Source organism: Myotis daubentonii, chromosome 17, assembly GCF_963259705.1.
Source record: "Myotis daubentonii chromosome 17, mMyoDau2.1, whole genome shotgun sequence".
NCBI lineage: Eukaryota > Metazoa > Chordata > Mammalia > Chiroptera > Vespertilionidae > Myotis > Myotis daubentonii.
The window spans coordinates 19,839,675-19,866,938 of NC_081856.1; the positions used below are offsets into that span (position 1 = coordinate 19,839,675).

The 27,264-nt window shown below is 45.8% G+C and overlaps 1 protein-coding gene across 3 annotated transcripts in view; it reads left to right on the forward strand.

Moving 5' to 3' along the window:
• The first annotated feature begins 8,094 nt into the window (after positions 1-8,094).
• The window catches only part of PDE7A (phosphodiesterase 7A), a 96,530-nt gene continuing 77,360 nt past the window's right edge, over positions 8,095-27,264 (forward strand). The window contains exon 1 of one of the 3 annotated variants that reach the window (XM_059673027.1): positions 8,095-8,899. In XM_059673027.1, the coding sequence (XP_059529010.1) occupies positions 8,762-8,899 (138 nt within the window). In that variant the 5' untranslated portion in view covers positions 8,095-8,761. The remainder of the gene's footprint in view (positions 8,900-27,264) is intronic. The other 2 variants (XM_059673028.1, XM_059673025.1) reach the window with 2 other exon arrangements.

Sequence of the window (27,264 nt, forward strand, 5' to 3'; positions counted from 1 at the left end):
AAATATATAAATATATAAATATATAAATATATATATATATATATATATATATATATATATATATATATATATCCTAGTAGCCTGGTGCACAAAAATGCCTGGTGCACAAAAATTTGTGCACTTGTCAGGGGGGGAATCCCTCAGTTATTAAACATTTATCGGCACAACACCGACCACATTGGTGGTGGTGGTTGTGGTCTTGTCAGAGTGTGTTATATTATTCAGATGAAAATCTATTTAAACAGATTTGATGTAGATATTTTCAAAGATGGAAGAATTGTCCCTGTCAACTCTTTTAGTTGATTCATATCTTCAGTAATTGTCATCATTGCAGTTTTCAGTCCCCATATGGATTGCTGGATATAATAGGTCATGCGCTGTCCCTGTCCTTTGTAGCCTTTGTTACCGTAAGGACTCTAGTTTTCCATTTATATGTTTAAGTACCAACCTTACCGGCTTAAAAATGTCAGCTTTTAACACGGCTCTCTGTTTCGTACCCTTCCGATGAAAAGTGGAGTTGGGTTGCAGCACAGGAGAGAAATTCAGAAGGGGGATATTGAAGTAATGACTGCAGTATGAGAAGAGGGAACCTATTTCCCTGGCCACAGGAACTGGCGCCCTGGACCACAGGGCTGGCAGCTTCTCTGGGTGGCTGCAGCCTGGGACCTCGGGCAGGTGGCTTGTCTGTCTCCTGGGCTGCAGCCAGCCACAGGCGCTGGCACCTGGACCAAAGGTGGGTGGCTTCTTCTTCTGGCGGTTTCTTATTCTTCTGTGCTTCCAGAGAGGGCAGTCAGTTATGTGTATATGTGTGTGCATGCAAACATAGGCGTGTACACGTGTGTATGTGGAAATCTGCTGGGCAAGTCAAAACCATAGAAGAGTTGCCCCCTATCTCTTGAATCTTCCAGAGATATCCCCCACTTTTTTATTCTATCACTACTGGAGAATCAGTATTTGCAGCCAGCCAGCCAGTGGCTCTCTCATTGTCTATTTCTGACTTCTTTCCCTGTCTGTCTTCCAACCCCTAATCATATTTCCACCTGGATGCATCATTTTTACTCCAAATATGCTGTATAGAGAAGGAGTCAGGATGCTGTCTTCCCATGAATAGTACTCAGTAACAAACCAATTGCATTTTAGTTGGGCAATGCCCCTACCCACCCTTCAAATCCCTTCCACCATGCATTTCTATTTCCCTTTTTGTTGGATTGTTCTGCTGCTCCTTCTCCTCACCCCACCACCCTTGGATCGTAATGTAAAATTCTTTTACCATGTCAAGAAATTATTAAAAATACAGATACTTTGAAAAAAAAAAATACAGGTACTTCTCCGAACACCGGCTGTTGGGGGGGGGGGGGGAGGAGGTAGAGGAGAGGCGGCTGCTGGCGGCTGCCTCTTCCCTGCCCCACCTGGCTTCTCTGATCACTGGCCCAGGGGGAGGGCAAAGGCGGCCCTCCATCTTTGTTGGCAGTTAATTTGCATATCGCCCTGATTAACCAATGGGAAGCCTAGCGAAGGTACGGTCAATTACCATGCTTGTCTATTATTAGATAGGATAGATAGATGATAGATAGATAGATATAGAGTGCCTTGCAGAAAGGGGTATGCCTTGAGGACTTTATGAGAGAGAGATTGCTTCCCACTGAGGAGTTCAGGAAATGTTTCATTGGGGACCTTTAAACTGGGTCATGTGATGTGTGGGATTTGGACTTGGGGGACCTGGGGCCTTGGCGGGAAGAAGTGGGTACTCAATTCAGAGGAGTGGAATGAGCAAAGACACGGGGATAAGGCAAGGTACGTGTGGGAATAGAATTTCAAAGTCTATAGTAAGGGCTTTGTGGATACGAGTGACTTTGGAGACTGTTAAGTGAGCTACGCAGGAGACAGAGCATTCTCTCCCCCTCACTGCCACTCCGGTCACTTATTTTCCAGAATGATTGGCATGTTTTCTCATTGGTAGCTTTTATTCAGGCTCGTGCAAAAATTTTTATATCTACTTCTTTGTGAACTTTCAACATTGCTGCATTTATTAGAAATCTGAACAGTGTTTGGGAGTTGACTAGAACGTGATGGCTTGAGAGAGGGTTGTGTCCTCTGAGATTATTGGGGAGATTAAGAAGAACATTTCTTCCAGTTATCTCTTTCATGTGACCAAACTTTGTCTAAAATAAAACCAACTTGTTTCTTGTGGCTTTGTTCCAGGTTTGTTTTTTGAAACATTTGTTTGGTTTTGTTTGGTTTGTAGGGCTTTCTTTCTTTCTTTCTTTAATTTTTATAAGGCACTCCTTTGGTTTCAGTCTTTTATTAATATTGTTGTTTGCCTTACAGCTTATCTGTTCCTTTGTCTTCCCGTGTGTGTGCTACAGTTTTGCCTGTAGTTCTGACTTGTAGGCTGTATAGTTTAGCATAATTGCTAGCAGATACACTGCAATTAGAGTATTTTGCCTGTTGGGGATGGATAGATTGCTCAAACCAAGAAAACGTACATAAGAGCTAACCTGTCAAGGCATACTGTTGCCCACGAAGTATTTAGGTCCTGTTGACAACCTTCATATCGCCTACAATAGGCCCAATCTGAATTTAGAAATCAACATATGAAAAGTTTTATGGTAAATAATAAATGTGCAAACCTCAACTTGGTAAATGACTCCATCTTATTCTGTTAACTGTGAGAATATTTGAAATGAAAAGAGAAAGCAATCTCTGAAGTTTTTTCAAGGCTTTCCAGAAAAACAGTAGAAGAAAAAAAACATGTAAAACATGTAATAGGAACTCTAGTGAGACATATCACAGGCTGTGGTACCTGCAGTGAAAGGAGGCCACAGTCAGGCTCTATCAATCCGTTTCTGGATGGAGAACCACTGTGAGCATTAAAGCGGGTGGGTTTGCCTTCCGAGCAAGGGTGGTGACCTCCACAGGAGTTTTATTCTAGAATTCAGAGAGTTTGGCTAGAGCAGCGAACTATCATAGCACATACCTTGTCCCTTTCTATTGTGGGTGAAATATGCCTAACATAACATTTAGTACTTTAACAATTTTTACACCTACAATTCAGTGGCATTAAGTACAGTCACAGTGCTGTATAACATCACCACTATTTCTAGAACACCATCATCATCAAATAGAAAATGTATACCCATACCCATTAAATAATAACTCCCCAATCCTCCCTTCCCCTAGCCCCTGATAACCTCTATTTTGGGTATGGGGAGGAAGTGGTATCTTATTACAGTTTCTGACTCTATGAATTTGACTATTCTAGGTACCTCAGATAAGTGGAATCATATAATGTTTGTCCTTTTGTGTCTGGCTTATTTCATTTAGAATAATGTCATCAGGTTTATCTACATTGTACTATTTTCAGAACTTCATTCTTTTTTGAAGCTGAATAAATTCTGTTATATGTTATACTAGAGGCCCGGTGCATGAAATTTGTGCATGGGGGTGTGGGGAGGGGGGTCCCTCAGCCCGGCCTGCAGTCAGACATCCATCTCGCAATCCGGGACCACTGGCCCCTAACTGCTCCCCTGCCTGCCTACCTGATTGCCCCTAACCACCTCTGCCTAGCTGCCTAATCACCCCTAACTGCCTCTGCCTGCCTTCCTGATCACCCCTAACTTCTCTCCCCTGCCAGCCTGATCGCCCCTAACTGCTCCCCTGCCTGCCTGATCACCCTTAACCACCTCTGCCTGCCTTCCTGATCGCCCCTAACTGCTCTCCCCTGCCGGCCTGATCACCCCTGACTGCCTCTACCTCGGCCTCCGCCACTGTGGCTTTGTCCGGAAGGATGTCTGGAAGACATCCAGTCTATCTGGTCTAATTAGCATATGACCCTTTTATTAGTATAGATACTACATTTTTGTATTCATTCATCCATCAGTGGGCATTTAGGTTGTTTCCACCTATTGGCTATTGTGAATGCTGCTGCTATGAATATTGATCCCTCTTGTTATTTTGGGAATACACCATGGAGTGAAATTTCTGGGTCATATAGTAATTCTATGTTTAATTTTTTGAGAAAACATCAAAGTGTTTTCTACATCACTGTACCATTTTACATTCCCATCAACAGTGTACAAGGGTTCCAATGTCTCCACATCCTCACCAACACTTGTTATTTTCCATTTCTTTGATGATAGCCGTCCTAATGGGTATGAAGTGATATCTTATTGCAGTTTTGATTTGCATTGCCCTAATGACTAATGATGTGGAGCATCTTTTTAGGTGCTTATTGGCCACCTGTATATCTTCTCTGGAGAAATGTCTATTCAAGTGTTTTACCTATTTTTTAAAATATATTTTTATTGATTTCAGAGAGAAAGGAAGAGGGGGAGAGAGAGAGAGAGAGACATAAGTGATGAGAATCATTAATTGGCTGCCTCCTGCACATCTCACATTGGGGATCAAACCCGCAACCTGGGCATGAGCCCTGACTGGGAATCAAACTGTGACCTCAGCCACACCAGTCTGGCTATTTTACCCTTTTTTTTTTTTTTTTTAAATCCTCACTCGAGGATATTTTTCGATTGATTTTTTAGGGAGAGTGGAAGAGAGACGGAAAGACAGAAACAACGATGTGAGAGAAACACATTGATTAGTTGCCTCCTTCACAAGCCCGGACCAGGGCCCAGGCCAGGGAGGAGCTTGCAACTGAGCTATGTGCCCTTGACTGGAATCGAGCCCATGCCCCTTCGGTCCACAGGCCGACACTCTATCCACTGAGCAAAACCGGCTAGGTCTGTTTTACCCATTTTTGAACTGAGTTGTTTGTCCTCGAAATTTTTGAAAAGCTTCAATCTTGGATATTTGATCATTTCTAAAGTTGGTGACCATTATTACTAATTATATTCATTTATTCCCAAATGAACAAATTTCACATTAAATTTAACTGAATTTTTAGTATTGACTTCTTCCACTCTAAGAATTGTAAATTTTTACTAATTAAATACTATAAATAGAATAATCATTTTAGTTGCATTTAAAAAATTGATTTGTTACTGCATATATATGTATATATATATACATATATATGTATATATATGTATATGTGTGTGTGTATATATATATATATATATATATATATATATATATATATATATATAATGTTATTTTGCTGCACTTGGTAAAAATTTAATTATATAAAAGTGGTTTACCTAAAAATTTAATCTTGGATTTTTCAATAGTAATTTTATATTTACCCTTCAACTTTAGAGTTAAGGTTTTGGGCTGTGAATACAATGTTCAAATGGATATTAACTGATTTATTCAAATATTCCTACCAGTTTCTAATCTAAAGAAGTTCAGGGGTGCCCTACCCAGTTTGGCTCAATGAATAGGGCGTTGGCCCACGGAATGAAGGGTCCCGGGTTCAAATCTGATCAAGGGCATGTACCTCAGCTGCAGTCTCGACCTGGAGGCAACCAATCGATGTGTTTCTCTTACATTGATGTTTCTCTCACTGTGTCTCTCTCCCTCCCTTCCACTCTCTCTAAAAATCAATAGAAAAATATTTTCGGGTGAAGATTTTTTTTTTTTTTTTTTTTTTTTTTTTACAGAGAGGAAGGGAGAGGGAAAGAGAGCCAGAAACATCGATGAGATAGAAACATTGATCAGCTGCCTCCTGCACACTCCCTACTGGGGATGTGCCCGCAACAAAAGGTACATGTCCTTGACCGGAATTGAACCTGGGACCCTTCAGTCCGCAGGCCAATGCTCTATCCACTGAGCCAAACCAGTCAGGGCGGGTGAAGATTTTTTTAAAAGTGTGCATGGATGTCAAGTTGACAAGAGTTGGACTGGAGTGATTTTGTTCCTAAGCAGGAACTACATTTCCCATAATTCTCTTTTATGATTTTGGTTTTGCTTGGCCATGATAGAAATTTGCAGATTTAAGTGGAAGTAAAGCACCAGCCATTATACTTGGAAGGTCCATGCAGGGTCCCAGGCACCATTGCAATTTTGCACATGATCTGCTGACTCACCTCATTGCAAGAGGCAGCAGCAGGGCCTGCAGCTCCTCCAGCTCATGTCCTGGATGAGGCACATGTGTAGCAAATCTCAATCTCTCTCTCTCTCTCTCTCTCTCTCTCTCTCTCTCTCTATATATATATATATATATATACATATATATATATATATATCTCCCCAAAATGTATACACACTTTAACAGCTGCTAGCTTAATTTTGAAATTGAAATGTATTTTAATAAACACTGCCTTTATAATTATTCGAAGTGTATGTATACATTTTTTGGGGGACTAGATGGATAGCGATATATCCTATTGGTTCTGTTTTTCTGGTGAATGCTAGTACACTCCCCTATACAGTAAAAGAATGCTGAACACAATTGAAGTTCTGGTCTTGAGATACCCATGGTGCAGTGGAAATCCATGGCTCTGAGATCACACAGAACAGAGTTCGGTGGCATAAATGATTTATGGTCTTGGAACCTGATTCCTCATCTGTGGAATTGAGATCAAATGTTTACATATGTGGTTATGTAGGGTTAAGTTCAACATTGTATGTACAATACCTATTATGGCTCACAGTAGGTGGATAGCAAATGTTAGCTTCCCACTCTGCTGAGGGGAGATGTGTTTAGTTAGGGCCCTGAGTCTTATTAAACGATTTAATTGAACTGAGTCTCTTCGATATTAAATGTGATGTAGTTATTTGGCATATACTGTCTGGTATCACACCAATACCAGCTTCTGGATGGTTAATTGTATTTGAGGTCAGTTCTGCCATTTATCTGTGTAAAATCTAGGGTAAGTTATGTTTCCCTGAGACATGATCTGCTGATTCACCTCATTGCAAGAGGCAGGAGCAGGGCCTGCAGCTCCTAATTTCAATTTAAATACTACTACCTCAGGATTGTTTTTCTTATTTTCTCTTCCTCCTCCTTTTTGTTATAATAGGAGAAAGTGTTTAGCTTAATATTAAGCATACAGTATATGCTCAGTACATCTACTAAATATTGTGTGAGTATTAATTAGGGTGTCAAAGATGAGTTGGGAGCTTAGCATTTAGTGAAGTCAAATCCATGAAACTACAGTGTAAGTTATATTTCTTTTAACAGTAGAGAGCAAACAAAGTAGAAAAATACCCACGGCGGAGATGGAAAGTTTAAAGTGATATAAAGGAAACAGATGCCACGGAAAGATGATAAAACGCCTTGCAGACATTTGTTGATTTATGGGACCATGAGCATTTAGTACCGCTCGCATGGTAATAGCTATGCAGTACTTCCCACCTTGCCAGTGGCTAGTCACAGCAGATAAGTGGAAGGGTGGGTGCCCTGAGCGCAGAGCCAAATTAACAATTTTGCCAGCAGGGGAGAGCTGGTTCCTGCTGACGTCCTGAGGCTGGAACGCATTTGGAACAATGTGTTGCAGCTGAAAAGCTTTGACAGTTCTAGGAGAAACGTGAAGAAACGAACCTGCAACTTACATATCCAGCTTACAAACCAGGCCAAGAGTTCTTTACATTCTCATGCTTTCTACAAACCAACGCCAACAAACAGTTGGTCAAAGGGCAAGCTACCTCCTCTTCTCCTTTGTCTTCTCAATAGCACCCTTTCTCATCTTCCCGGGCACTCTTTTCTCAGTCTCGCTGTTTTCCCTCCACCCCTACGCCCCCTCCTCACCCCCGCATTATCGGCTCCCAGTTCTCCGCGTGGCCGGCACCCGCACCTGCCAGGGAAGCGCGGGAGCCCCAGCCTGCCCCCCGGCCCCCCCCCCCCCCCCGGGACTGGCAGTGACGTAGCCGGGAGCACGGTGCCCGCGCGGGACGCTGACGTCACTGCCGCAGCGGTCCCAGCAAAGCCCAAGAATGGGAATTCAAGGAGGGAAACACGGCAGTGACCCCGCGGCCAGGGCTGAGCGCTGCGGCGGCGCCACGGGCTTCGGGTTTCTGGGGTCGCCAGGCCCGAGTTGCGCCTCTCGCGCAGGCTGAACCCGCCCCGCACCTTCGCCCTCGATCGCCGGAGCTGAGCAATCAGGGAATGTCCCCGCGCGGCGGGGCCTCGTGCGCACGCGCCTGGGGTGGGGAGCAGCCGGGGGAGAGGCCGAGGGGGCTGCGGACGGAGGTCGGCAGGGGAGGACGGCGGTGCGCGCCGCGAGGGGCAGGGGCCGAGCGCGGGGCGCCGAGCAGGAGGCAGGCGGCTCGCACCCGCGGCCGCTAGCCCGTCTCCCGGCGCTGCGGCGGCGCGGGCCCGCGGCGCGGCGTCGTGACGTCACGGAGGCGGCGGCCGTGGTTGGCGCAGGGGCCGCGGCTGCAAAGTGTGAATTACGCCGGCTCGCGCCGCGGGAGGAGTGAAGTCAGGCTCCGGGGGAGGGGCGGGGAGGGGCTGGCGGCGGGGCCGGAGCTGGTGCTGCTCCCGAGCCCGGCGCACCCGGGTCCCGACGCTGGCTCCAGCCGTCCCTTCTGGCTTCGCCTGGCTCTGCCCTGGCGCCGCCGCTGCTCCGCTCCTGCGGGCGTCAGACCCCCGGGGCGGCGGGGTTCCCCCTCCGACTTTGCCCGGGCTGCCCCCGCCGGCACCGCGGAGCCGGGCGCGCGCGGGTCCTGGTAACTGTCGCCGCGGCCGCCGAGGCGCTTTTCCGCTGGTGGCCCGGGCGCAGCGTTCGGCTGGCGGAGGCGTGAGCGCGGCTTCCCGGCCCGGGGTCCGCCACCGCCCGCCCTCCCCCGCCTCGGCCCGGTGCCCCGCAGCCGCGGCCCCATCCGAGCGCAGGGGCCGGCGGCCGGGGCAGGGCGGGCGTATTCAATGGAAGTATGTTACCAGCTGCCGGTGCTGCCCCTGGACAGGCCGGTCCCCCAGCACGTCCTCAGCCGCCGAGGAGCCATCAGCTTCAGCTCCAGCTCCGCGCTCTTCGGCTGCCCCAATCCGCGGCAGCTCTCCCAGGTAAACTGCCGTCGCTGTGGGGGGCGCACTCTTGGGGGGCTTCTTCCTCTCTTTGTTTCTCTCTTCCCACCCGGCTTCACCTCCGCGACACTCGCAGCCCTCGCGGTTCACCCAGACCCAGCGTTGCTCATTGTTTGAAGCTTTCCAGGCTGGCCCTTCGATGGGGGAGCCCTTTCTTTGATCCTCGGGACTGTCCACTCTCAGTGCCCGGCCTCCAGGCAGGTGGGCTCTGGGAGCCCTTTAGCCCCTCCCCGGTCCCCACTTCCACACCCCTGAGCAGAGGGTTAAAGAAATGACTTTGTGTCCCTCCCTTGCTCGAGGTCTCGGTCTGGAAGTTGGGCCTGTCTTCCTTAGTTGTGGCCCTGCACACCTGTGCCCCCCTTTCACACGCAAACGCACACACCTGTGCCGGGTTCGCGCCTCGCCTGCCCAGCTCCCGCGCGCCCCGTGGTGCGCAGATGAACCTGCGGTGCTCAGAACAATAGACCGGCTCCCGGTTCTGCTCTCCAGGCTCCCGCGCGTGTAGCTGGACCCCTAAGCGGGATCGGAGAAGCGAGAGCGTTTCCAAGAAGCTTCGGTTACCGCAAAGTTGAGAGCCAGGGATCGGCGTTGTTTTTAATTTAATAAGATTTTAGGAGAGAAGCTATTGATGAGCACTCACGGAAAAACTTTGTTTTCAATGGTCCAAAACCAGTTGCTCCTGAGGATTTCGGGTTGTTGTTTTTTTGCTGTGGTGATGCTGTTGGCCCACTTCTTAGTTCTTGCTGATTTTTAATTTTGATTGCCAGATTTCAAAGAGGGAAGCCAAAAGAATTTTATTGAAATTTGATTTTAGTGCCCTGCATTTCTGCTGCCAGAACGTTACATGTTCATGATCACTTTTTAATAAAAAAATGTATTTCCTTTTCTATTGGTTCATATTAATATATTTTAATACCTTTTCTCCCTCTAATTATATTGTATATATTTCGAGCGGGATATGTGTGTGTGTGTGTGTTTAAACTGGTAGTGTGGAGCACCTGGTAGAGATATTGCTTATAACAGGTGTGCTCAGTAAATATTTGTCATTCGTTTCTTTGCCTAAATGGCTTTTAGAGAGAGCAAGAGCCTATATTTGGGTTTTTCTCTGAATTGTTTTTATTTCATAGTTCAAGGTGATATACTCATGAGGTCAGAGCCAACTTGTAAAAACTACGATGATATTAAGTGACATTTTAGATACCACCACATTGTTATTTTGAGAGTTGGGTCAGGATTTCCCTTTATAGTACTGTTTAAAGCATTTTTAGGTTGCAAAATGAAAGTTGAAGAGGTGTTAATGCACTGTTGAAAAAGGTTTTTAATGGCAGTAATTGAAGATTTTAAATGTTACTAACTTTTTTCACTTCTAAATATTTTACTTTCTCGGATCAGCAGGCACATGACAAATACCCATTTCTGGTTCAGTCTAAATAATAAAGGCAATAATTAATCAATTATAAAATCTAAAATATGAGTAGTTAACTTATGCTCCCTGAGGAGAATGTGAATGAGAAGAGAGATTTCATGGGAATTAAAACAAGTAAGGCTGATGCCAGGGGTTTTACCTGATGTCTTAATTAATCCGTAGAGACCAGTTTTAAGTTGCACTCCTTGATTCATTTCCCAGCCTTAGGTTTTAATGGGTAATGGAATGTAAAAAATACGATTGTGGCAGATAAAGCAGATTATGTAGAGTCACACCATATTTTACCCACTCTTAAAACTTGAAGAAAAATTGCTATACCCTTGGAACTTATGAAAATTTGGACAGAAATTTTCCTGAATTAACACTTTCCTAATGTTGCTCAACATTAAAATGATGATGGTAAACCTACTATGATGCTGAAATGGGTATGCTTATCATTACCAAGACTGAGGCTATCACTTAATACTAAAAGCATATATTGGTGGTGATGTCTTTAGCTAGATGGAATTTGTAATAGAAAAAAAAGAAAATGTTGGGATCTTATTCAGAGCTCTATAAAATAAATATTTAGTTAAATTAAAAGCTTTCTTTACCCTGGAATCTTCAGTTTCTAAGTCTAAAGAACCCACAGATATTTTAAAAATTTAGGTGGTGTGTAGTTTCCCTTAAAAGACTTAAAAAAAATCTGTGTTGTGTGTGTGTGTTTAGGATTAACTAGGGGTTTTTTTGTAGTAGGTTTTTTCTATCTTAAAATATTTTCAAAACTAATAATCTTTTCAATTCTTCACCATAATATTGGAGCCTAGCTCATAGTGATACTTAAATATTTGTTGAATGAGTGAATAGGTAATGAAGTTGTTTCTGACATCAATTTTAAATATAAAAACAATATAAGGACTGTAATCAAGATATAGGAGTGACTTATTTATCCAAAACTTGGTTTGGAACTTGTAACTAGATTTTAGCAGATTCAGGACATAAAAGACTGAGCAACCAAAATAAATTTGTCGAACTTCTCAAAGGCTGTGTTTTAGGCAACATTTTGACAAACTTGTTTTCTAAGTAGCAGCACATTTGAAAGGGGGCTGGGAGGCTGAGTCAGGTTCACACTGATAGGACAGAGTTGGCAGCTGACACACCAGAAGGCAGTGGGATCTGAAGAAAAACTCTTCATAGCCTCACTTTTTACAAAGGCACCCTGGGGACATATAGTGTAGGGGCTTGCCTGTTGTACAGCACAGTTATTAGAACAATATAAATAGATAGAGCCTGTTTTTTAAAGTTTAAAGATTTGTGCTGTTTTTTAAAAATGCTCTCCATGCCAAACAATTTAAGTGTTGATATTAAATGGACAAGTGTCAGTTATCTGGAAAATTCATTTATGTGGAACACCAGCTTTCCCTAGGATGCCAAGTAAATGAGGCATTAACGTTTTGTTTTAAACCAGGTCATGTACTACTTTCTCAAATGGTTAATAAGATTTTTTAAAAATTATTTGGAAAATAGAGATAATGAAAGAAGCTTGTTTTTGGCATTTTGGGAAATCTATTGTTGATAGATGGATTTGAAGACTTACCTTGCAGATAAAGTTCTTATTTGGAAAAAAATATTGCTAGGGCAGAAACTGTCTTGTTTACCATTGTGGCCACAGTGCTTTGCATAGGTAAGTGCTTAATTAGTAAAGTATGGAAGTTGGATTAGTATATTGATGGCAACCAAAGCACTGCACCTGGGATTATTTCAGCCAAAATTTCTATGCACTGGAAACAAGTCTTATTTGGGTTAGAAATTTGAGATTTCATTTTCAAAATTTACTATAAATCTATATATGTATTATTATTGAATAAAATATTTGGGTCTAACATGTAAACATGCTTTTAATATAATAAGCTAAATTTGATTTCTAATTTATCTTTTTTCTTTTTCATAGGCTGGGCTTTTTTTTAGAGCAGTTCAAAGTTCACGGCACAATTGAGTGAAAGGCACAAAGGTTTTTCATGTACCCCCTGACCCCAAACATATATAACCTCCCCTGTTATCAGCATCCCCCACCAGAGCGATACATTTGTTACAATTGCTGAACCTACATTAACACATCATTATCACCCAGAGTCCATAGTGTACATTAGGTTCACTCTTGGTGTCTTTTTTTAAAATACAGAAACTATTCTACAAATATTTACTGAACACCTTCTGTGAAGGAGGCTCCTTGTGTTAAGTACTGAGAGAGGTAAAGAATTAGTAGGTTTTTTTTAAAAATCACTTGTGAGCCTGCCAACCTACCCAAGTTTTTCTTTCCACATGTCGTCATAGTGTACATCTGTGTTGTCTTTAGCAATGTTCTTAGTATATGACAGGTTATGAAGGTCCTATACGTATGTTCCAGAACAGTTCAAAACCCGGATAAAAATTGGTTCCTCTTTCAAAAAGCTTACAGGATTGTAATGGGGAAAAGGGTATGATTATATGTGATGCAGTTTTTGTATTGGCGTTATCAAGGTGTTGATGAAACGCTGGGAAAATATACCTAAATTTCCTGGGTAAATCAGAGGAAGCTTCAAATACTAGCCGAGGCTCAGGCCACGGCCTGAGGGTTAAGGAGGTGTTTCTAGATAAATGGGTGTATGTGGCAGGAGGATATGCAGTTCAGCACTATCCAACAGAACTTTTGGGGATAATGGAAATGTTTGCTGTAGTACCCAATATAATAGTCATTAGCCATATACAGGGTGGGCAAAAGTAGGTTTTTTACAGTTATGAGTTCAAGAGACAAAGTTTACTCTTATATTAGTTATTTTCCATACAAACACCTGTAAACCTTTTGCCCACCCCGTATAGCTAGGTGAGCACGTGAAATGTGGCTAGTTTGACAGAGGAACTGAATTTTAAATTCAATTTTACTCAACTAGCTGCACATGAATAGTGGCTATTCTATTGGCAGAGCAGATGTATAATGTTACTTAATGATCTTTACGAGTGACCTAATGTTGATCTATCAGTAAAACATGCTCTGAAGGTTGACCATTAGTTACTTTCAGGCTCTTGCTGTTGTACACAAAACATGTATGACAAAGTCTTTAGAATGGAATCACTAGGTTGGGTCAATACCTAGTAATATTTTTTGGCTTTCTGGAATGCTTTATCCTTCTACAGTACCAAGATAAATGATCATCTCTCTTTCATCTCCAATATGTTATTAGATTATAATACTATATAATTATTTAACAAACATTATTTTGTATTTTATGAGCATTTATATAAATGTTTTACTGTGTTAATAGTTGCACTGTGATACACGGAGTTAGTTTTAACTTGCAGTCAGCAAGCCCATACACGTCCTGAAGTGTTTTTGTGCATTTGCATTTCCTCTTTGTGAAATATCATTTGCATATCCTGAGCTCACTTATAAGGGCTCTTATATATCTGATATCAGTGTGTAAATGTGCGCTATTCCAAATTACTGTTACCCGAGGAGTTGCCTCTTCACAAGTCTGCATTCAGAGCCAGGGTGGAATACAGTCTGGGAGTGGTGGGAGACTGCCAGGGGAGTGATTCTGTTCAGAGACCTTCCTCCCCAAAGACTTGTTCTTTTGGGACCTTGCTTTCATTTTTCCGTTTTCAGAAACACTTCATACTTTGATTTAAACTTAATACTACTGTATTTTGGCTTTTATTTCTGAACTAATATATGTTTATGTTACAAATTATATGCTCAAACAAAAAATGTAAATGTATTTGGGGTGTAGTCCTATTTGAGGAGTAGGGTACTCAGATTGCTAGTTTGTAAGTTATCATGAATACAGTCTACAGGATGTAATTTGCCCAGATTTTGCTGCCTTGTTGCTGTGTCTAGAGTTCCATCAGTTGCACATACTGTTTACACGAGAATTCTTTTGTAAACATAATGGTCCTGCAGGAGGTAAGATATTAAGCCCTTTCATGCAGGAGTTAGAGGATTAAGGGGCTCACTTTGGGTAGAAAGCGGGAGAGGTACCACCCATTCTCTTTGAGGCAATTTGATAAGACTTCTGTTAATATTTTAGTGTAAATATCGCCCCTCCTCCCCGCCCTTTTACTTTTCAAAAAGGATCAGAGGAGAAGTGATTTCCTTTCTTTTCATAGGTGGAGATTCTTACAGTCCTTTTGGCCACTCCAGAAAACTGCAACAATTAACTTCCAATATAAAAACTCAAAACTTTTACTCTGCCTATATATTGTTCAATTTTATGATTAATTTGAATTGGTAGAAAATTGAGTGTGCTTTTTCACATTTAAATGACCTGTTTTTGCCTAAAGGTAACATAGACTGTTGATTTTTATATTGCTACCAAATGTGCCTTTCTGAAAGTTACTCACAGATAAACGATACGTTTGCGTTCAGTGTGTTAATGCGTGTATAGGATCACATACGAGGACAGGAACAGAAGCCACACTTGTGGATGAGCCTTCAAAGCTCCCAGGGCTTCATTTGGCTGCTGGCAGGTATACCCTTTCTAAGGTCACTGATCTTGTGGTTGACATTAGAAGCGTTTCCTGCTTATAATTTTGAGTAGGAAGTTTGAATTACTGCTCCATGCCTCCACCTGCTGGTAGGGATGGCTGTGTTTTTGGAAAATGGTAGCTAGAGGGAGGAGAGGACAAAAGTAGTACAGGGTAGCATTTGGGTAAAAAGAAATTATCTGGATAACTAAGTTTCAGCAAAGCCTACTCTATTCCTTGAAGTTTTGAGTCGACCAAACTCTAGCTCAGGACCATATAAAGTACTTGGCAAAAGTACTGTCACCGAGAAAGCAATTGGCACAGTCTCTCTCCCCACGCAAATTATTTAAAATATTTTTAATTATGTAATAATACCTCAAATTTTATAGTAAGAACAATGGAAAATAGGACCCATTTTAGGTAGCTTTTCTAAAATCTTTACATTGTTGAAGATAATTTATATCTTACAAAGATTTTAAAGGATTTTTTTTTGGTGGTTTATAATCTTTATCCTATCCAATAAAGAGGGAATATGCTAATTGATCCTCACGCAGTCGCAAAGATGGCTGCACCCACAGCCAATAAGAAGGGAATATGCTAATTGATGCCACACCCTCAAAGATGGCAGTGCCCACAGCCACAAGATGGCTGGCAGGGGAGGGCAGTTGTGGGCAATCAGGCCAGCAGGGGAGGGCAGTTAGGGGTGACCAGGCCGGCAGGGGAGGACAGTTAGGGGCGACCAGGTTGGCAGAGAGGGCAGTTAGGGGTGACCAGGCCAGCAGGGGAGGGCAGATGGGGCGACCGGGCTGGCAGAGGAGGGCAGTTGGGGGCGATCGGGTTGGCAGAGGAAGGTAGTTGGGGACTATTGGGCTGGCAGGGGAGGGCAGTTGGGGGTGATCGGGCCGGCAGGGGAGCAGTTAGGTGTCAATCAGGCTGGCAGGGGAGTGGTTAGGGCAGTGATGGCGAACCTATGACACGTGTGTCAGAGGTGACACGCAAACTCATTTTTTTGGTTGATTTTTCTTTGTTAAATGGCATTTACATATATAAAATAAATATCAAAAATATAAATCTTTGTTTTACTATGGTTGCAAATATCAAAAAATTACTATATGTGACACGGCACCAGAGTTAAGTTAGGGTTTTTCAAAATGCTGACACGCCAAGCTCAAAAGGTTCGCCATCACTGGGTTAGGGGGTGATCAGGCTGGCAGGCAGAAGTGGGTAGGGGTAATCAGGCAGGTGAGTGGTTGGGAGCCAGCACTCCTAGATTGTGAGAGGGATGTCTGACTGCCGGTTGGGATTGGGCCTAAACTGGCAGTAGGACATCCCCTGAGGGGTCCCAGATTGGAGACGGTGCTGGCTGGGCTGAGAGACACCACCCCCCAGTGCACAAATTTCGTGCACCGGGCCTCTATACATGGCTAATATGCTAAGTGTCCATCCGACGGGTAGCTATGACACACACTGACCACCAGGGGGCAGACACTCAACGCAGGAGCTGCCGAGCTGCAGTGACTCATCCCGAAACCAGAGAGGAGGGAGCCCAATTTCTCACAGGGCTGCACGATTCCACCTTCAGCCATGGGCTATGTTGTTGCTGGGGCACTTTTGGCCCTGAATCTGGTTTACTGCATACTTGCGTTTGTGTTCCATACCTTGTATGACAGCAACTTTGCAGGGTGCCCTCTTGCACTCCAGGACCTCTCAGGGGATGTCAGAGAGCCGGTTTTTGCCCGATCCCTGCAGGCCAGGCCTAGGGACCCCACCTGCCAGAGGGATCCCACTCACTCTGCAGATGCCTTACAGCCACGGCGCCACCCCAGGTACGGCTGGCCGGGGAGGGGCCGCAGGAGATTGGCTCCAGGACATGTCCAGCCCATCTCACCCAGTCCCGACCCGCCAGCCACCTTCTAATTAATTTCCTTTCAGTGTGCATGAATTTGTGCACCAGGTCACTCATATTAACATAAAGAGGTCAATTTGAAGATAAAAGAGGTAGTTTACCTGAACTGCATAGAACCAACACTTGCACTTTTATTTTATTCACACTGAGAATACTCCAAATCTATTTTCAGAAAAACTTTCTGGAAGTGACCAAGGAATTTTGTGGTTGGCCTCAGCTCATTTCCATTTGAGGCGCAGTTTTAATAACTTTGACAAGGCTTTCCATTTTCATTTTCCCAAAACCAGTGTTCTTATTGTCTTTTTAATTGTTAGGATATGTTAGAGCAGGATTCAAGTGGGCCAATTCAGAAAAGCCATTGAAGATATGAAAATAAAATTTTAGATTTTTATTTATATTTTATTTTAACCTTGTCTTAAATCCTAATTTTATCTATGTTATGTTGATGGGTTCTTGGAACTGTGGTGAAACATCACATAATGAAACCAGTTTTACTGTAGGCTTATTGAGATAAAATACAACATCGCATTAATGTTACAATGAAAAGACATTTTTTGATGATCTGTTATAATCCTATCTAATAAAAGAGGAACACGGTAATTGGCATACGACCGCTACCCTTCCCACTGGCTAATCAGGGCAATATGCAAATTGACTGCCAGACAAGATGGCAGCCGGCAGCCAGGCAGCTTGAAACTAACATGAGGCTTGCTTGCTTCAGTGACGGAGGACTCCAACGTTCCCCGCCTGCTGCTGCAGGCCTCTGAGCTGCAACTCTAAGCAACTATGTAACAAATATAGAAGCTAAACAAAACCCCAGAAACCTGCTTTAGTCCGCCGGGCTTCAGCCAGCAGGATCGCAACATTGTAAGCAAAGGCCAGAAACCTACTTTCAGCAGCGGAGGCCTAAGAGCTGGAGCCAAGCCTCAAAGCTAAAGCTGGCCCAGAATAAAAAAAAAGAAAAAAGAAAAAAAGGAGCGGTTGGGAGCTTCAGTCACCCCAAGCCTGAAAACAGCCCTCAGCCCCTCACCCAGACTGGCCAGGCACCCCAGTGGGACCCCCACCCTGAAGGGTGTGTGACCAGCTGCAAACAGCCATCATCCCCTCACCCAGGCTGGCCAGGCACCCCAGTGGGGACCCCCACCCTGAAGGATGTGTGACCAGCTGCAAACAGCCATCATCCCCTCACCCAGGCTGGCCAGGCACCCCAGTGGGGACCCCCACCCTGATCCAGGACACCCTTCAGGGCAAACCAGCCGGCACCCACCCGTGCACCAGGCCTCTACCCTATATAGTAAAAGGGTAATATGCCTCCCAGCACCGGGATCAGCGTGACGGGGGCAGCGCCCAAACCCCCTGATCGCCCTGCGGCTCTTTGTGTGACAGGGGGCAGGGCTACAACCTCCCTATCCACCCTGCTCTGTTCGTGACAGGGGAAGGCGCCCCAACCCCCTGATCGCCCTGCGGCTCTTTGTGTGACAGGGGCGGGGCCACAACCTCCCTATCCACCCTGCTCTGTTCGTGACAGGGGAAGGCGCCCCAACCCCCTGATCGCCCTGCGGCTCTGTGTGTGACAGGGTGCAGCGCCCCAACCCCCTGATCGGCCCTGCTCTGTGTGTGACAGGGTGCGGCGCCCCAACCCCACCCTCCACGGGCCCTGCTGTGTGTGTGACAGGGTAGAGCCATAACCTCCCCATCCGCCTTGCCCTGAGTGTGAGAGTGGCGGTGCCCCAACCCCCTGATCGGCCCTGCTCTGTGGGTGATAGAGGGCGGTGCCCCAACCCCCTGATCGGCCCTGCTCTGTGTGTGACAGGGGGCAGCGCCCCAACCCCCTGATTGGCCCTGCTCTGTGCATGACAGGGTACAGAGCCCCAACCCCCCTGATGGGTCCTGCTCTGTGAATGACGGGGGGCAGTGCCCCAACCCCCTGATTGGCCTTGCTCTGTGAGTGACAGGGGAAGGTGCCCCAACCCCCTGATCGGCCCTGCTCTGTTGGTGACAGGGGGCGGCGCCCAAACCTCCCCATCGACCCTGCCTTGAGTGTGACAGGGGGCGGTGCCTCAACCCCCCAATCGGCCCTACCCTGAGCGTGACTGAGGGTGGCATCGCAACCTCCCGATCCGCCCTGCTCTGTGCATGACAGGGGGTGGTGCCCCAACTCCCTAATCGGCCCTGCTCTGAGCCCGACCAGGGGCTGCACCTAGGGATTGGGCCTGCCCTCTGCCACCCGGGAGCAGGCCTAAGCCAGCAGGTCATTATCTCCCAAGGGGTCCCAGACTGTGAGAGGGCACAGGCCGGGCAGAGGACCCCCCTCCCTCCTGAGTGCACAAATTTTTGTGCACCGGGCCTCTAGCCTATATATACAGAAATAATATGCAAATTAGGTCAGGATGCTGTAATGGTCATGACCAGCTCAGAAGGAGAGGCTAGGCTCGGCCCCGAGCCTGAGAGAACAACATGCAGGCACAGCCCAGAGCTGGAGAGAACAACCCCGCAGGGGGATCCAGGCCCTAGCCCTGCGGCCGTGATGCTGGGCTGCTGGGGCCGGAGCCAGCGGAGACACAAGCCCACGGGGGGTCCAGACCCCAACTCCAGCCCCGCAGTGCTGGGCTGCTGAGGCTGGAACCAGTGGAGACACAAACCCACAGAGGATGGCCCTGATTGGGCCGGTCCCTATAATGCCCACTGTAGCCAGCAAACCCGCTGATCAGGGGTTGGGGCCTGCGACCAACCTCGCAGCCCCTGCCCCCTGCCGGCCTGCCCCTGATTGGACTCTCCCATTCCGATCAAGAGCAGGGTGCACAGAGCCTGGACCCTTCCTGGCAGCCCCAAGTCCCTGGGGGTGAGAATTCTGATGGCCCTGCCCAGAGAGCAGAGGGGCCTGAGGGGCAGGGGCAGGGACCGCAGGCCTCCAGGGAGCACTGCAGAATTGGCGAGGAGAGGAGAGGGCCTGCGAAGGGGGAGGAGGCGAAGCCAGCTGACATCAGCCCAGAATCCAGCCCTTCCCCTCCAGAGGCAGCAGGACCTAAACCCAGAACCCCAGCCCGAATCGGAAGAGCCCTAGGGAGGCTTCAGGAAGCTCTACACAAAGCTGCACATTGAGAATGAGAGACTTCGCGAGGCCCTGGCCCAGACCACGCTGCGGCTGGAGCAGCTAAAGGTGGAGCTGGAGCGCACCATGCAGAGGCAGGAGCGCTTTGCAGAAAGGCCGGCCCTCCTGGAGCTGGCGAGATTTGAGCTCAGGGCCCTGGAGTGCAAGGCTGGAAGAGGAGCTGAAGGGCCTGTCCAACCTCCCGGCTGATAACCAGCACCTCAAGGAGGTGAGCACGGCCCTGATCCGCGTCTTCATCAGCAAACTGTCCAAGTGACCCCGGAGGACTTGCCCCTACACCCGCATTTATACAGCTGCTTCTGTCACACGCACCCCTTCCCCTATGTGAACACGAGTGACAGGGCTGCGGGGGAGTCTCTGAGAAGCCATAGCCTCCCCTTGGGACATACAGGCTGGGAGGGGAGGACAGAGCCTCCAGGAGCCATGGATGCCATCTGAGGCCAGGATGGAGACAGGAGGCTGAGCCAGGTAGGGGGACCAGGGCTGCAGGCAGGACCAGGAAGGAACCGAGGACTAGGAAGTGCCAGGACCAATACCCAGGACCAGAGTGGCCACCCAGAGGTCCCCTTTAACATGTGCTGCCACCAGTCACCCCTCCAGCCCCTGAGCAGGGATCTGAGAATGTGCCAAGCATCCCACCGTCCTGGGCCAGGTGGGCTTGTATATAGGGTCCATGTGCAATAGGGAGGGACGTCTTTTATTTTTTGCTGCCCCCTCCCCAACACTGTCCTGGGCAGGGGGAGAAGGTATTTTTGAGACATAGCACAGGCACCACAAATAAAAGTTCGTGAAGTTGCAAAAAAAAAAAAAAAAAAAAAGGCGGGATGACCAGCCAAACACCCCTTCCCTTCCCCCCCACCAGCCTTTCCCTTGATCAGCCTGCCCCACCACAACAGGCCTGGAGCCCCTCCCTGCGGCTGCCTGCCCCTGATCGCACTCCCTCCACCCCAATAGGAGGCAGGGCTGGGCAGCCAACCTCCTGCAGCCCCTCCCCAGGCTTGCCCTGCCCCTGATCCCCTCATCTCAATAGGGGGCAGGGCTGGTCAGCCAATCTCCTGTAGCCCTTCCTCCTGCCTGGCCCCACCCCAGGTCGGCCCCCCTACCCCTATCAGGGGCAGGGCTGGCCAGCCAACCACCCATGGCTCCTTCCCCAAGCTGCTGGCCCCTGATTGGCACCCCCCACCCCATTCAGGGGCATGGCCGGCCAGCCCACTGACCACAGCCCCTCCCCATGGCCAGCCCCACCCCCAATCGGTCCCCCAACCCCAATCAGGCCTGCAAGGGTGGCATTTGGGGGCAGTCAGGCTGGCAGGGGGTGGGGGAAATTGGGGGCAATCAGGCTGGCAGGCAGAGTGGTTAGGGGTGATCAGGCAGGCAGGTGAGTGGTTAGGAGCCATTGGTCCTGAATTGTGAGAGGGATGTCTGACTGCTGATGTGGGATCGGGCCTAAACCAGCAGTCTGACATCCCCCAAGGGGTCCTGGATTGGAGAGGGTGTAGGCCGGGCTGAGGACCCCTCCCCCCGTGCATGAAATTTGTGCACTGGGCCTCTTTAATAAATAAATGCATTACAAGTGTTGAGACCACTGCCTCAAAATATATTGATCACTATGAATTCTTTTCACACACACCATGCAGAACTGATACATTTCAAAAAGTTCTTGGAGTACATTCATCATACTGATGAATATGATTAGAATATCAGTATCATTAGGATACCTGGCATCCCATTTAACCTTTCTTGCCTCCTGAGTCCACTTAGCTGCAGCATTTTGTCTACTGATTTGACTTTTTTAACTATGGTATTAGTCCTTAAAGTTACAGCCCAGGACTAACTCTTAGAACAGCTCACCTTGTACACTGATCTGTCCTGACTTCAGTTTAATAAGAGTATGAGCTTTTTAAAAAGTGGACATTTTATTTAGCTCTCTTCAGCCCAGTGCTTCACACAAAGTAGATAATCAGCAAGTATAAAAAATGCATCAGACCTTTATGAAGTCCTGTCTGTGACCCAGTCCTCCATCCAGCTTTCTGCTCTACTCACAGTCCAGCCTCTCCCTCCTTCCACAGTGCCACCTCGTGCTCTGCATGGCATCCAGGCCCTTCTGTCTTAGAGGATCTTTGGCCATCTCAGGATGGCCACTGTTAATTCCTTGATGACTGAAGGGTTTCTGGAGAGCCTCTCCCAAGTGGTATTTGCATTCAGATCCTCTCATGTGAAGCTGGTAAATAACATGGTCAGAATGAAGACAGGTTTCCAACTTTGAAGGACTTTATAACAGGTCTCGGGATTTCTCCGGAGGCCATGGTTGTCATGATAGGTTTAGACCCTGATGTTGAGGAACCAGATGACTGTAGACAGCCCTTATCTTCAGTACTCCATGGGACGTATTCCTAGGTCAACATTCTCTCTCTCTCTCTCTCTCTCTCGCTCTCGCTCTCGCTCTCTCTCTCAACATGAAAGTGTGAAACTAAAGAGTACTCAACCAAAAGAAAATGATTATACAATTTTGTTTGTTAGAAACTGGGCTGGCTTGTTCAGGTATAACACTAATGATACCCAATTGAAATATTGTGAAACCACATATTAACTTAGATTTTTTTGTGTGTGGCCACATTTTAAACAGTAGAATAAAACAAAAACAGAAATAAACAAAACAGCAACAATGCCTTTAAAGGGGCAAAGGGTAAGAATCCAGAGTTGCTTCAATATTTATATAAATACTAGAAGCCCGGTGCATGAAAATTCATGCACTGGAGAGGGGGTTCCTCAGCCCAACCTGCCCCCTCACACAGTCCGGGAGCCCTCAAGGGCAGGAGGTGACCCGACATTCAGGGGAAGGCGATGCCCCCATCACACCTCTGCTGCTGCCACTGCCGGCAGCACAAGCCTCGGCAGCCCCTGGTTACCTGAGCCTCGGGCGGCCTTGGGCGGTTGGGGGGACTGGGCACTGCCATCTTGTGGCTGTGGGCGCTGCCATCTTTGAGGCCATGGCAGTCAATTAACATATTCCCTCCTTATTGGCTGTGGGCACTGCCATTTTTGAGGGTGGGGCAGTCAATTAGCATATTCCCTCCTTATTGGCTGTGGACACTGCCATCTTTTACAATGGTGTGAGGGTCAATTAGCATATCCCCTCTTTATTAGATAGGATTATATAAAATCTCTAGATTTAACAACAAAATTACAAGCCAGTAAGGAATTAGGAAAGTGTGATGTGTGCACAGGGGGGAAAAAGCAGTCAAAAAAGTTGTCTCTGAATGTATCCAAATGTTGGATTTGGTAAAGACTTCAAATCACCTATTATAAATGTTAAAAGTGCTAAAGGAAAGCATGTTTAAATAACTAAAGGAAAGTATTATAATAGTAAGTCAACAAATGGGAATTCTCAAGGGTATAGAAATTATTAAAAACAGTAACAATAAAAAAGAGCCACCCTTGAGGTTAAGAGAGGGTCCTTCACTTTCTTAGTATTCTTTCCCAAGACTTACAACCAGAGTCTGATCATGAGAAAACAACAAAGTGAAACCCAGACTTATTCTACAAGAGCACCTGGCCAGTACTTTTGAAAATTTCAAGGTCATGTAAAACAAGGAAAAACTGAGATTATTACAGATCAGAGAAGAACAAAGAGAAGTGATAACCAAGTGGTATCCTAAATTGGACCCTGGGACAGAGAAAGGACATTTGTGGAGAAACTGATGAAATTTGAATAAAATCACTAGTTTTTAATTTTGTACCAGTGTTAATTTCTTACTTTTGACAAATGTACCATGGTTATCTAAGATATTAACATTAGGAGAAACTGGGTGAAACATATACAGCAACTGTCTGTACTTTTTTTTTGCAACTTTTCTGTAAATCTAAATTTATTTTAAAGTAAAAATGTTTACAAAAACATCAAATGGAAATTCTGGACTTGAATACGATACCTGAAATGAAAAATTCACTAGAAGGCCCGGCTGGCGTGGATCAGTGATTGAGCATCGACCTATGAACAAAGAAGTCACAGTTCAATTCCCAGTCAGGGAACATGCTTGGGTTGCGGGCTTGATCCCTGGTGTGAGGCATGCAGGAGGCAGCCAATCAGTGATTCTCTCTCATCATTGATGTTTCTATCTCTCTCTCCCTTCCTTTGTGAAATCAGTAAAAACTTTTTTTAAAAAGAAAAATTCACTAGAAGGACTCAACAGCAGTTCTGAGATGCTAATAAAAAGAATCAGTAAATTTAAAGACAGACCAATCGATGTGATTCCATTTGAAAAATATAGAAAAATTATTGAAGAACCCCAGACATCTGTGAAAAACATCAGGAATACACATATATGTAATGGGAATGCCAAAGAGAAGAGTGCAGAAAATAGCCTTTGGGAATCGTAACTAAATTTGATAAAAAAAAACTTTACACATCCAAAAACTCGGTGAACCTCAGTAGGATAAATACAAAGAAAGCCATGCCTAGATGCAGCATAGTCAGTCTGTTGAAAGACAAAGAGAAAATCGTGAAGGTAGCAAGAGAAGCATAACTTCTTACATACAGGGGAGCATCAATGTGATTAACACTAGATTGCCCAAGGAAGTCATTATGACTGCTTTTTAATTTCAATTAGAAAAACAATCTACACTAATAAAAGAGAAAAATGGTAATTGGCGTACGACGCTACCCTTTTCATTGGCTAATCAGGGCTATATGCAAATTAAAAGCATGGAATTCAATCTAAAAACAATTTTAGTATCTGTAGCATTTCATCCCCTCCCCACCCTCACCATGTCACAGTTCATCCTAGTTGGAAACAAATTGTTCCGGCTGTTTGGCTTCTAGGTTGGTAGCATCTCAAAATTTTTGGTTTTAAGAATCTTCCACTCAAAATTTATTGAAGACTCCAAAGAACTTTTGCTTATATGGGTTTTATGTATTGATATTTTTATTTTGTATTAGAAAGTAAAACAGAAAAATTCAAATGCTATTCATTCAAAATAATACCAAGTACATGTTAACATAAATAATGTTTTATTTTTGTTTAGTGAAAAAGTAAGTATATTTTCCAAAACAAAAAAGTAACAAAGAGAGTGGCTTGGTTTAGTTTGCCCTTTTCAAATCTCATTAGTGTCTCGCTTAGTAGGACAGCTGGATTCTCATATAGGCTTCCACCTTGAACTTGTTGCCAAATGTTGTTGTGGCTAAAGTATATGAAGAAAGTCAGACCCCACTCAGATTTAGCTGGAAAAAGGAAGGGTATTTTAGTAGCCTTTTCTTATAATATGACTATTTTTCTTTGATGCAAAAATCAAGAAGTGATAGTTTCATAATGGGTTAGTGTCAATGTGGAATCTGAAACATATCAATACATTTTTAAATTCATTGTTATGTTAAGCAGTGTACTTTCTTACATTAATACCTATTGTTTCTGCTTATTTCTACAGAATAGTGGGATAAACAGAAATGTTCTGTCTGAAGTAATTACATTTGACAAAAACAGTGATTGAGTGTTGTATAAAAATGTCTTTTGAAGTGGTTTTTAATTATTAGTATTTGAGATTTCTAAATTTAATGCCTTCTATAAATTAGGCTTAGTTTAAACTCCTGGAAGCTAGAATCACAGATTATCTACCATTAGTATGTACTTAATTTAAAACTAAATGATATCATTATCATCAACACTAATAAAAGAGAAAAATGGTAATTGGCGTACGACGCTACCCTTTTCATTGGCTAATCAGGGCTATATGCAAATTAACTGCCAACTAAGATTGGCAGTTAACTGCCAACAAGATGGCGGTTAATTTGCATATGTAGGCACAATGCAGGGAGGTGAAAGGGAAAGCAGGAAGAAGCCCCCTGCCACTGACAGTGATCGGAAACCCAGGGGGGAGCTAAGAGCTGGGGGGCAGGGCAAAGGCGACCCTGGGGCCGCCTTTGCCCTGCCCCCCAGCCATGATCGGAGAATCAGGTGCCTTTGCCGCCCTGGCCAGTGATAGCAGGAAGTAGGGGTGGAGCCAGGGATGGGAGCTGGGCAAGGTCGAAGCTGGCAGTCCCAGGAGCTAGGGGTCCCTTGCCTGGGCCTAAAGCGAAGCCCACGATCGCGGGGCCACTGCAGCTGTGGGTCCCCGCTGCCTAGGCCAGAGGCGTTAGGCCTGGGAAGGGGCGGAGCCTGCAACCATGGGGAGCTGGGGGTCCCCTGCCCAGGCCTGACACCTCTGCCGGAAGCCTCAGGCCTGGTCAAGGGGCCGATCCGGTGACTGGTGATCGGAGGGTGATGAGGGTCAACTCCTCTGGCCGAGGCATCAGGCCTGAGTTGGGGGCGGAGCCGGGGATTGGGGGGATATGATGGTCCCCTTGCCCAGGCCTGAAGCCTGGGTCAGAGGCGTCAGTCTTGGGCGGGGGGTGGAGCAAGCGATCAGAGGGAGATGGGGGTCCCCTGCCCAGGCATGATTCCTGGGCCAGAGGCCTCAGGCCTGGGTGGGGGCCAGAGCCAGTGATGGGGGGAAATGAGGGTCCCCTGCCCAGGCCTGACGCCTCTGTCAGAGGCGTCAGGCCTGGGCAAGGGGCCGATCCTGCGATTGGAGGGTGATGGGGGTCAACGCCTGAGGGCTCCCAGTATGTGAGAGGGGGCAGGCTGGGCTAAGGGACCCCCCCCCCCCCCCCAACACCCAGTGCACGAATTTCGTGCACCAGGCCCCTAGTTATTATTATAAAAGTCATACCTCCACATGATGAAATAAAATAATTCAGGATATAAATTGAATAATTAAAGGCAACCTCTCCTTATTAATTCCTTATAGATAAGCAATGTTTATAGTTCTTTAAATGCTTTTCCTGAAAATTTGTTCACAGATAGATATCTGGATATAGTATGTCAACATATGATAATGTTTTCTAAGCAAATGGGATCATACATATTCTGTAAATACATACATTTTGAACATTATCGTATAGTAGACATGTCATTCTCTTTTAATTCTTTATGTTAACTAGTTTGCTTATCAGAGGAAAAAAAATCTATATATATGTAAAAGCCCAGTGACCTAATGACCAGAACAACCATTCGCTATGATGCTAACTGACCACCAGGGGGCAGGCGCTCAACTCTGCCCCCTGGTGGTCATTGTACTCCCACAGTGGGAGCACCACTTGGCTGACCGAGATGAGCGGCACTCCCACAGCAGGCCAATCCCTGCAGGCCATGCCCCACCAGTGCATGAATCTGTGCACCAGACCTCTAGTTTAGTAACAAAGTCCCACTTTTAAATTAGTTTCCCCTGAAATATTGCTCCTGATCCTTTGTTAACACTCGTATTGGTCAAATACAATAAAATCAATTGCAAACCAAAATTAAATATTGCCAAGTATGCTGGGTTTGGTGAAGCTCATGGGTGTAATATTAGAGAACTCAAAACTGTTGACAGTTGGACTGACAATT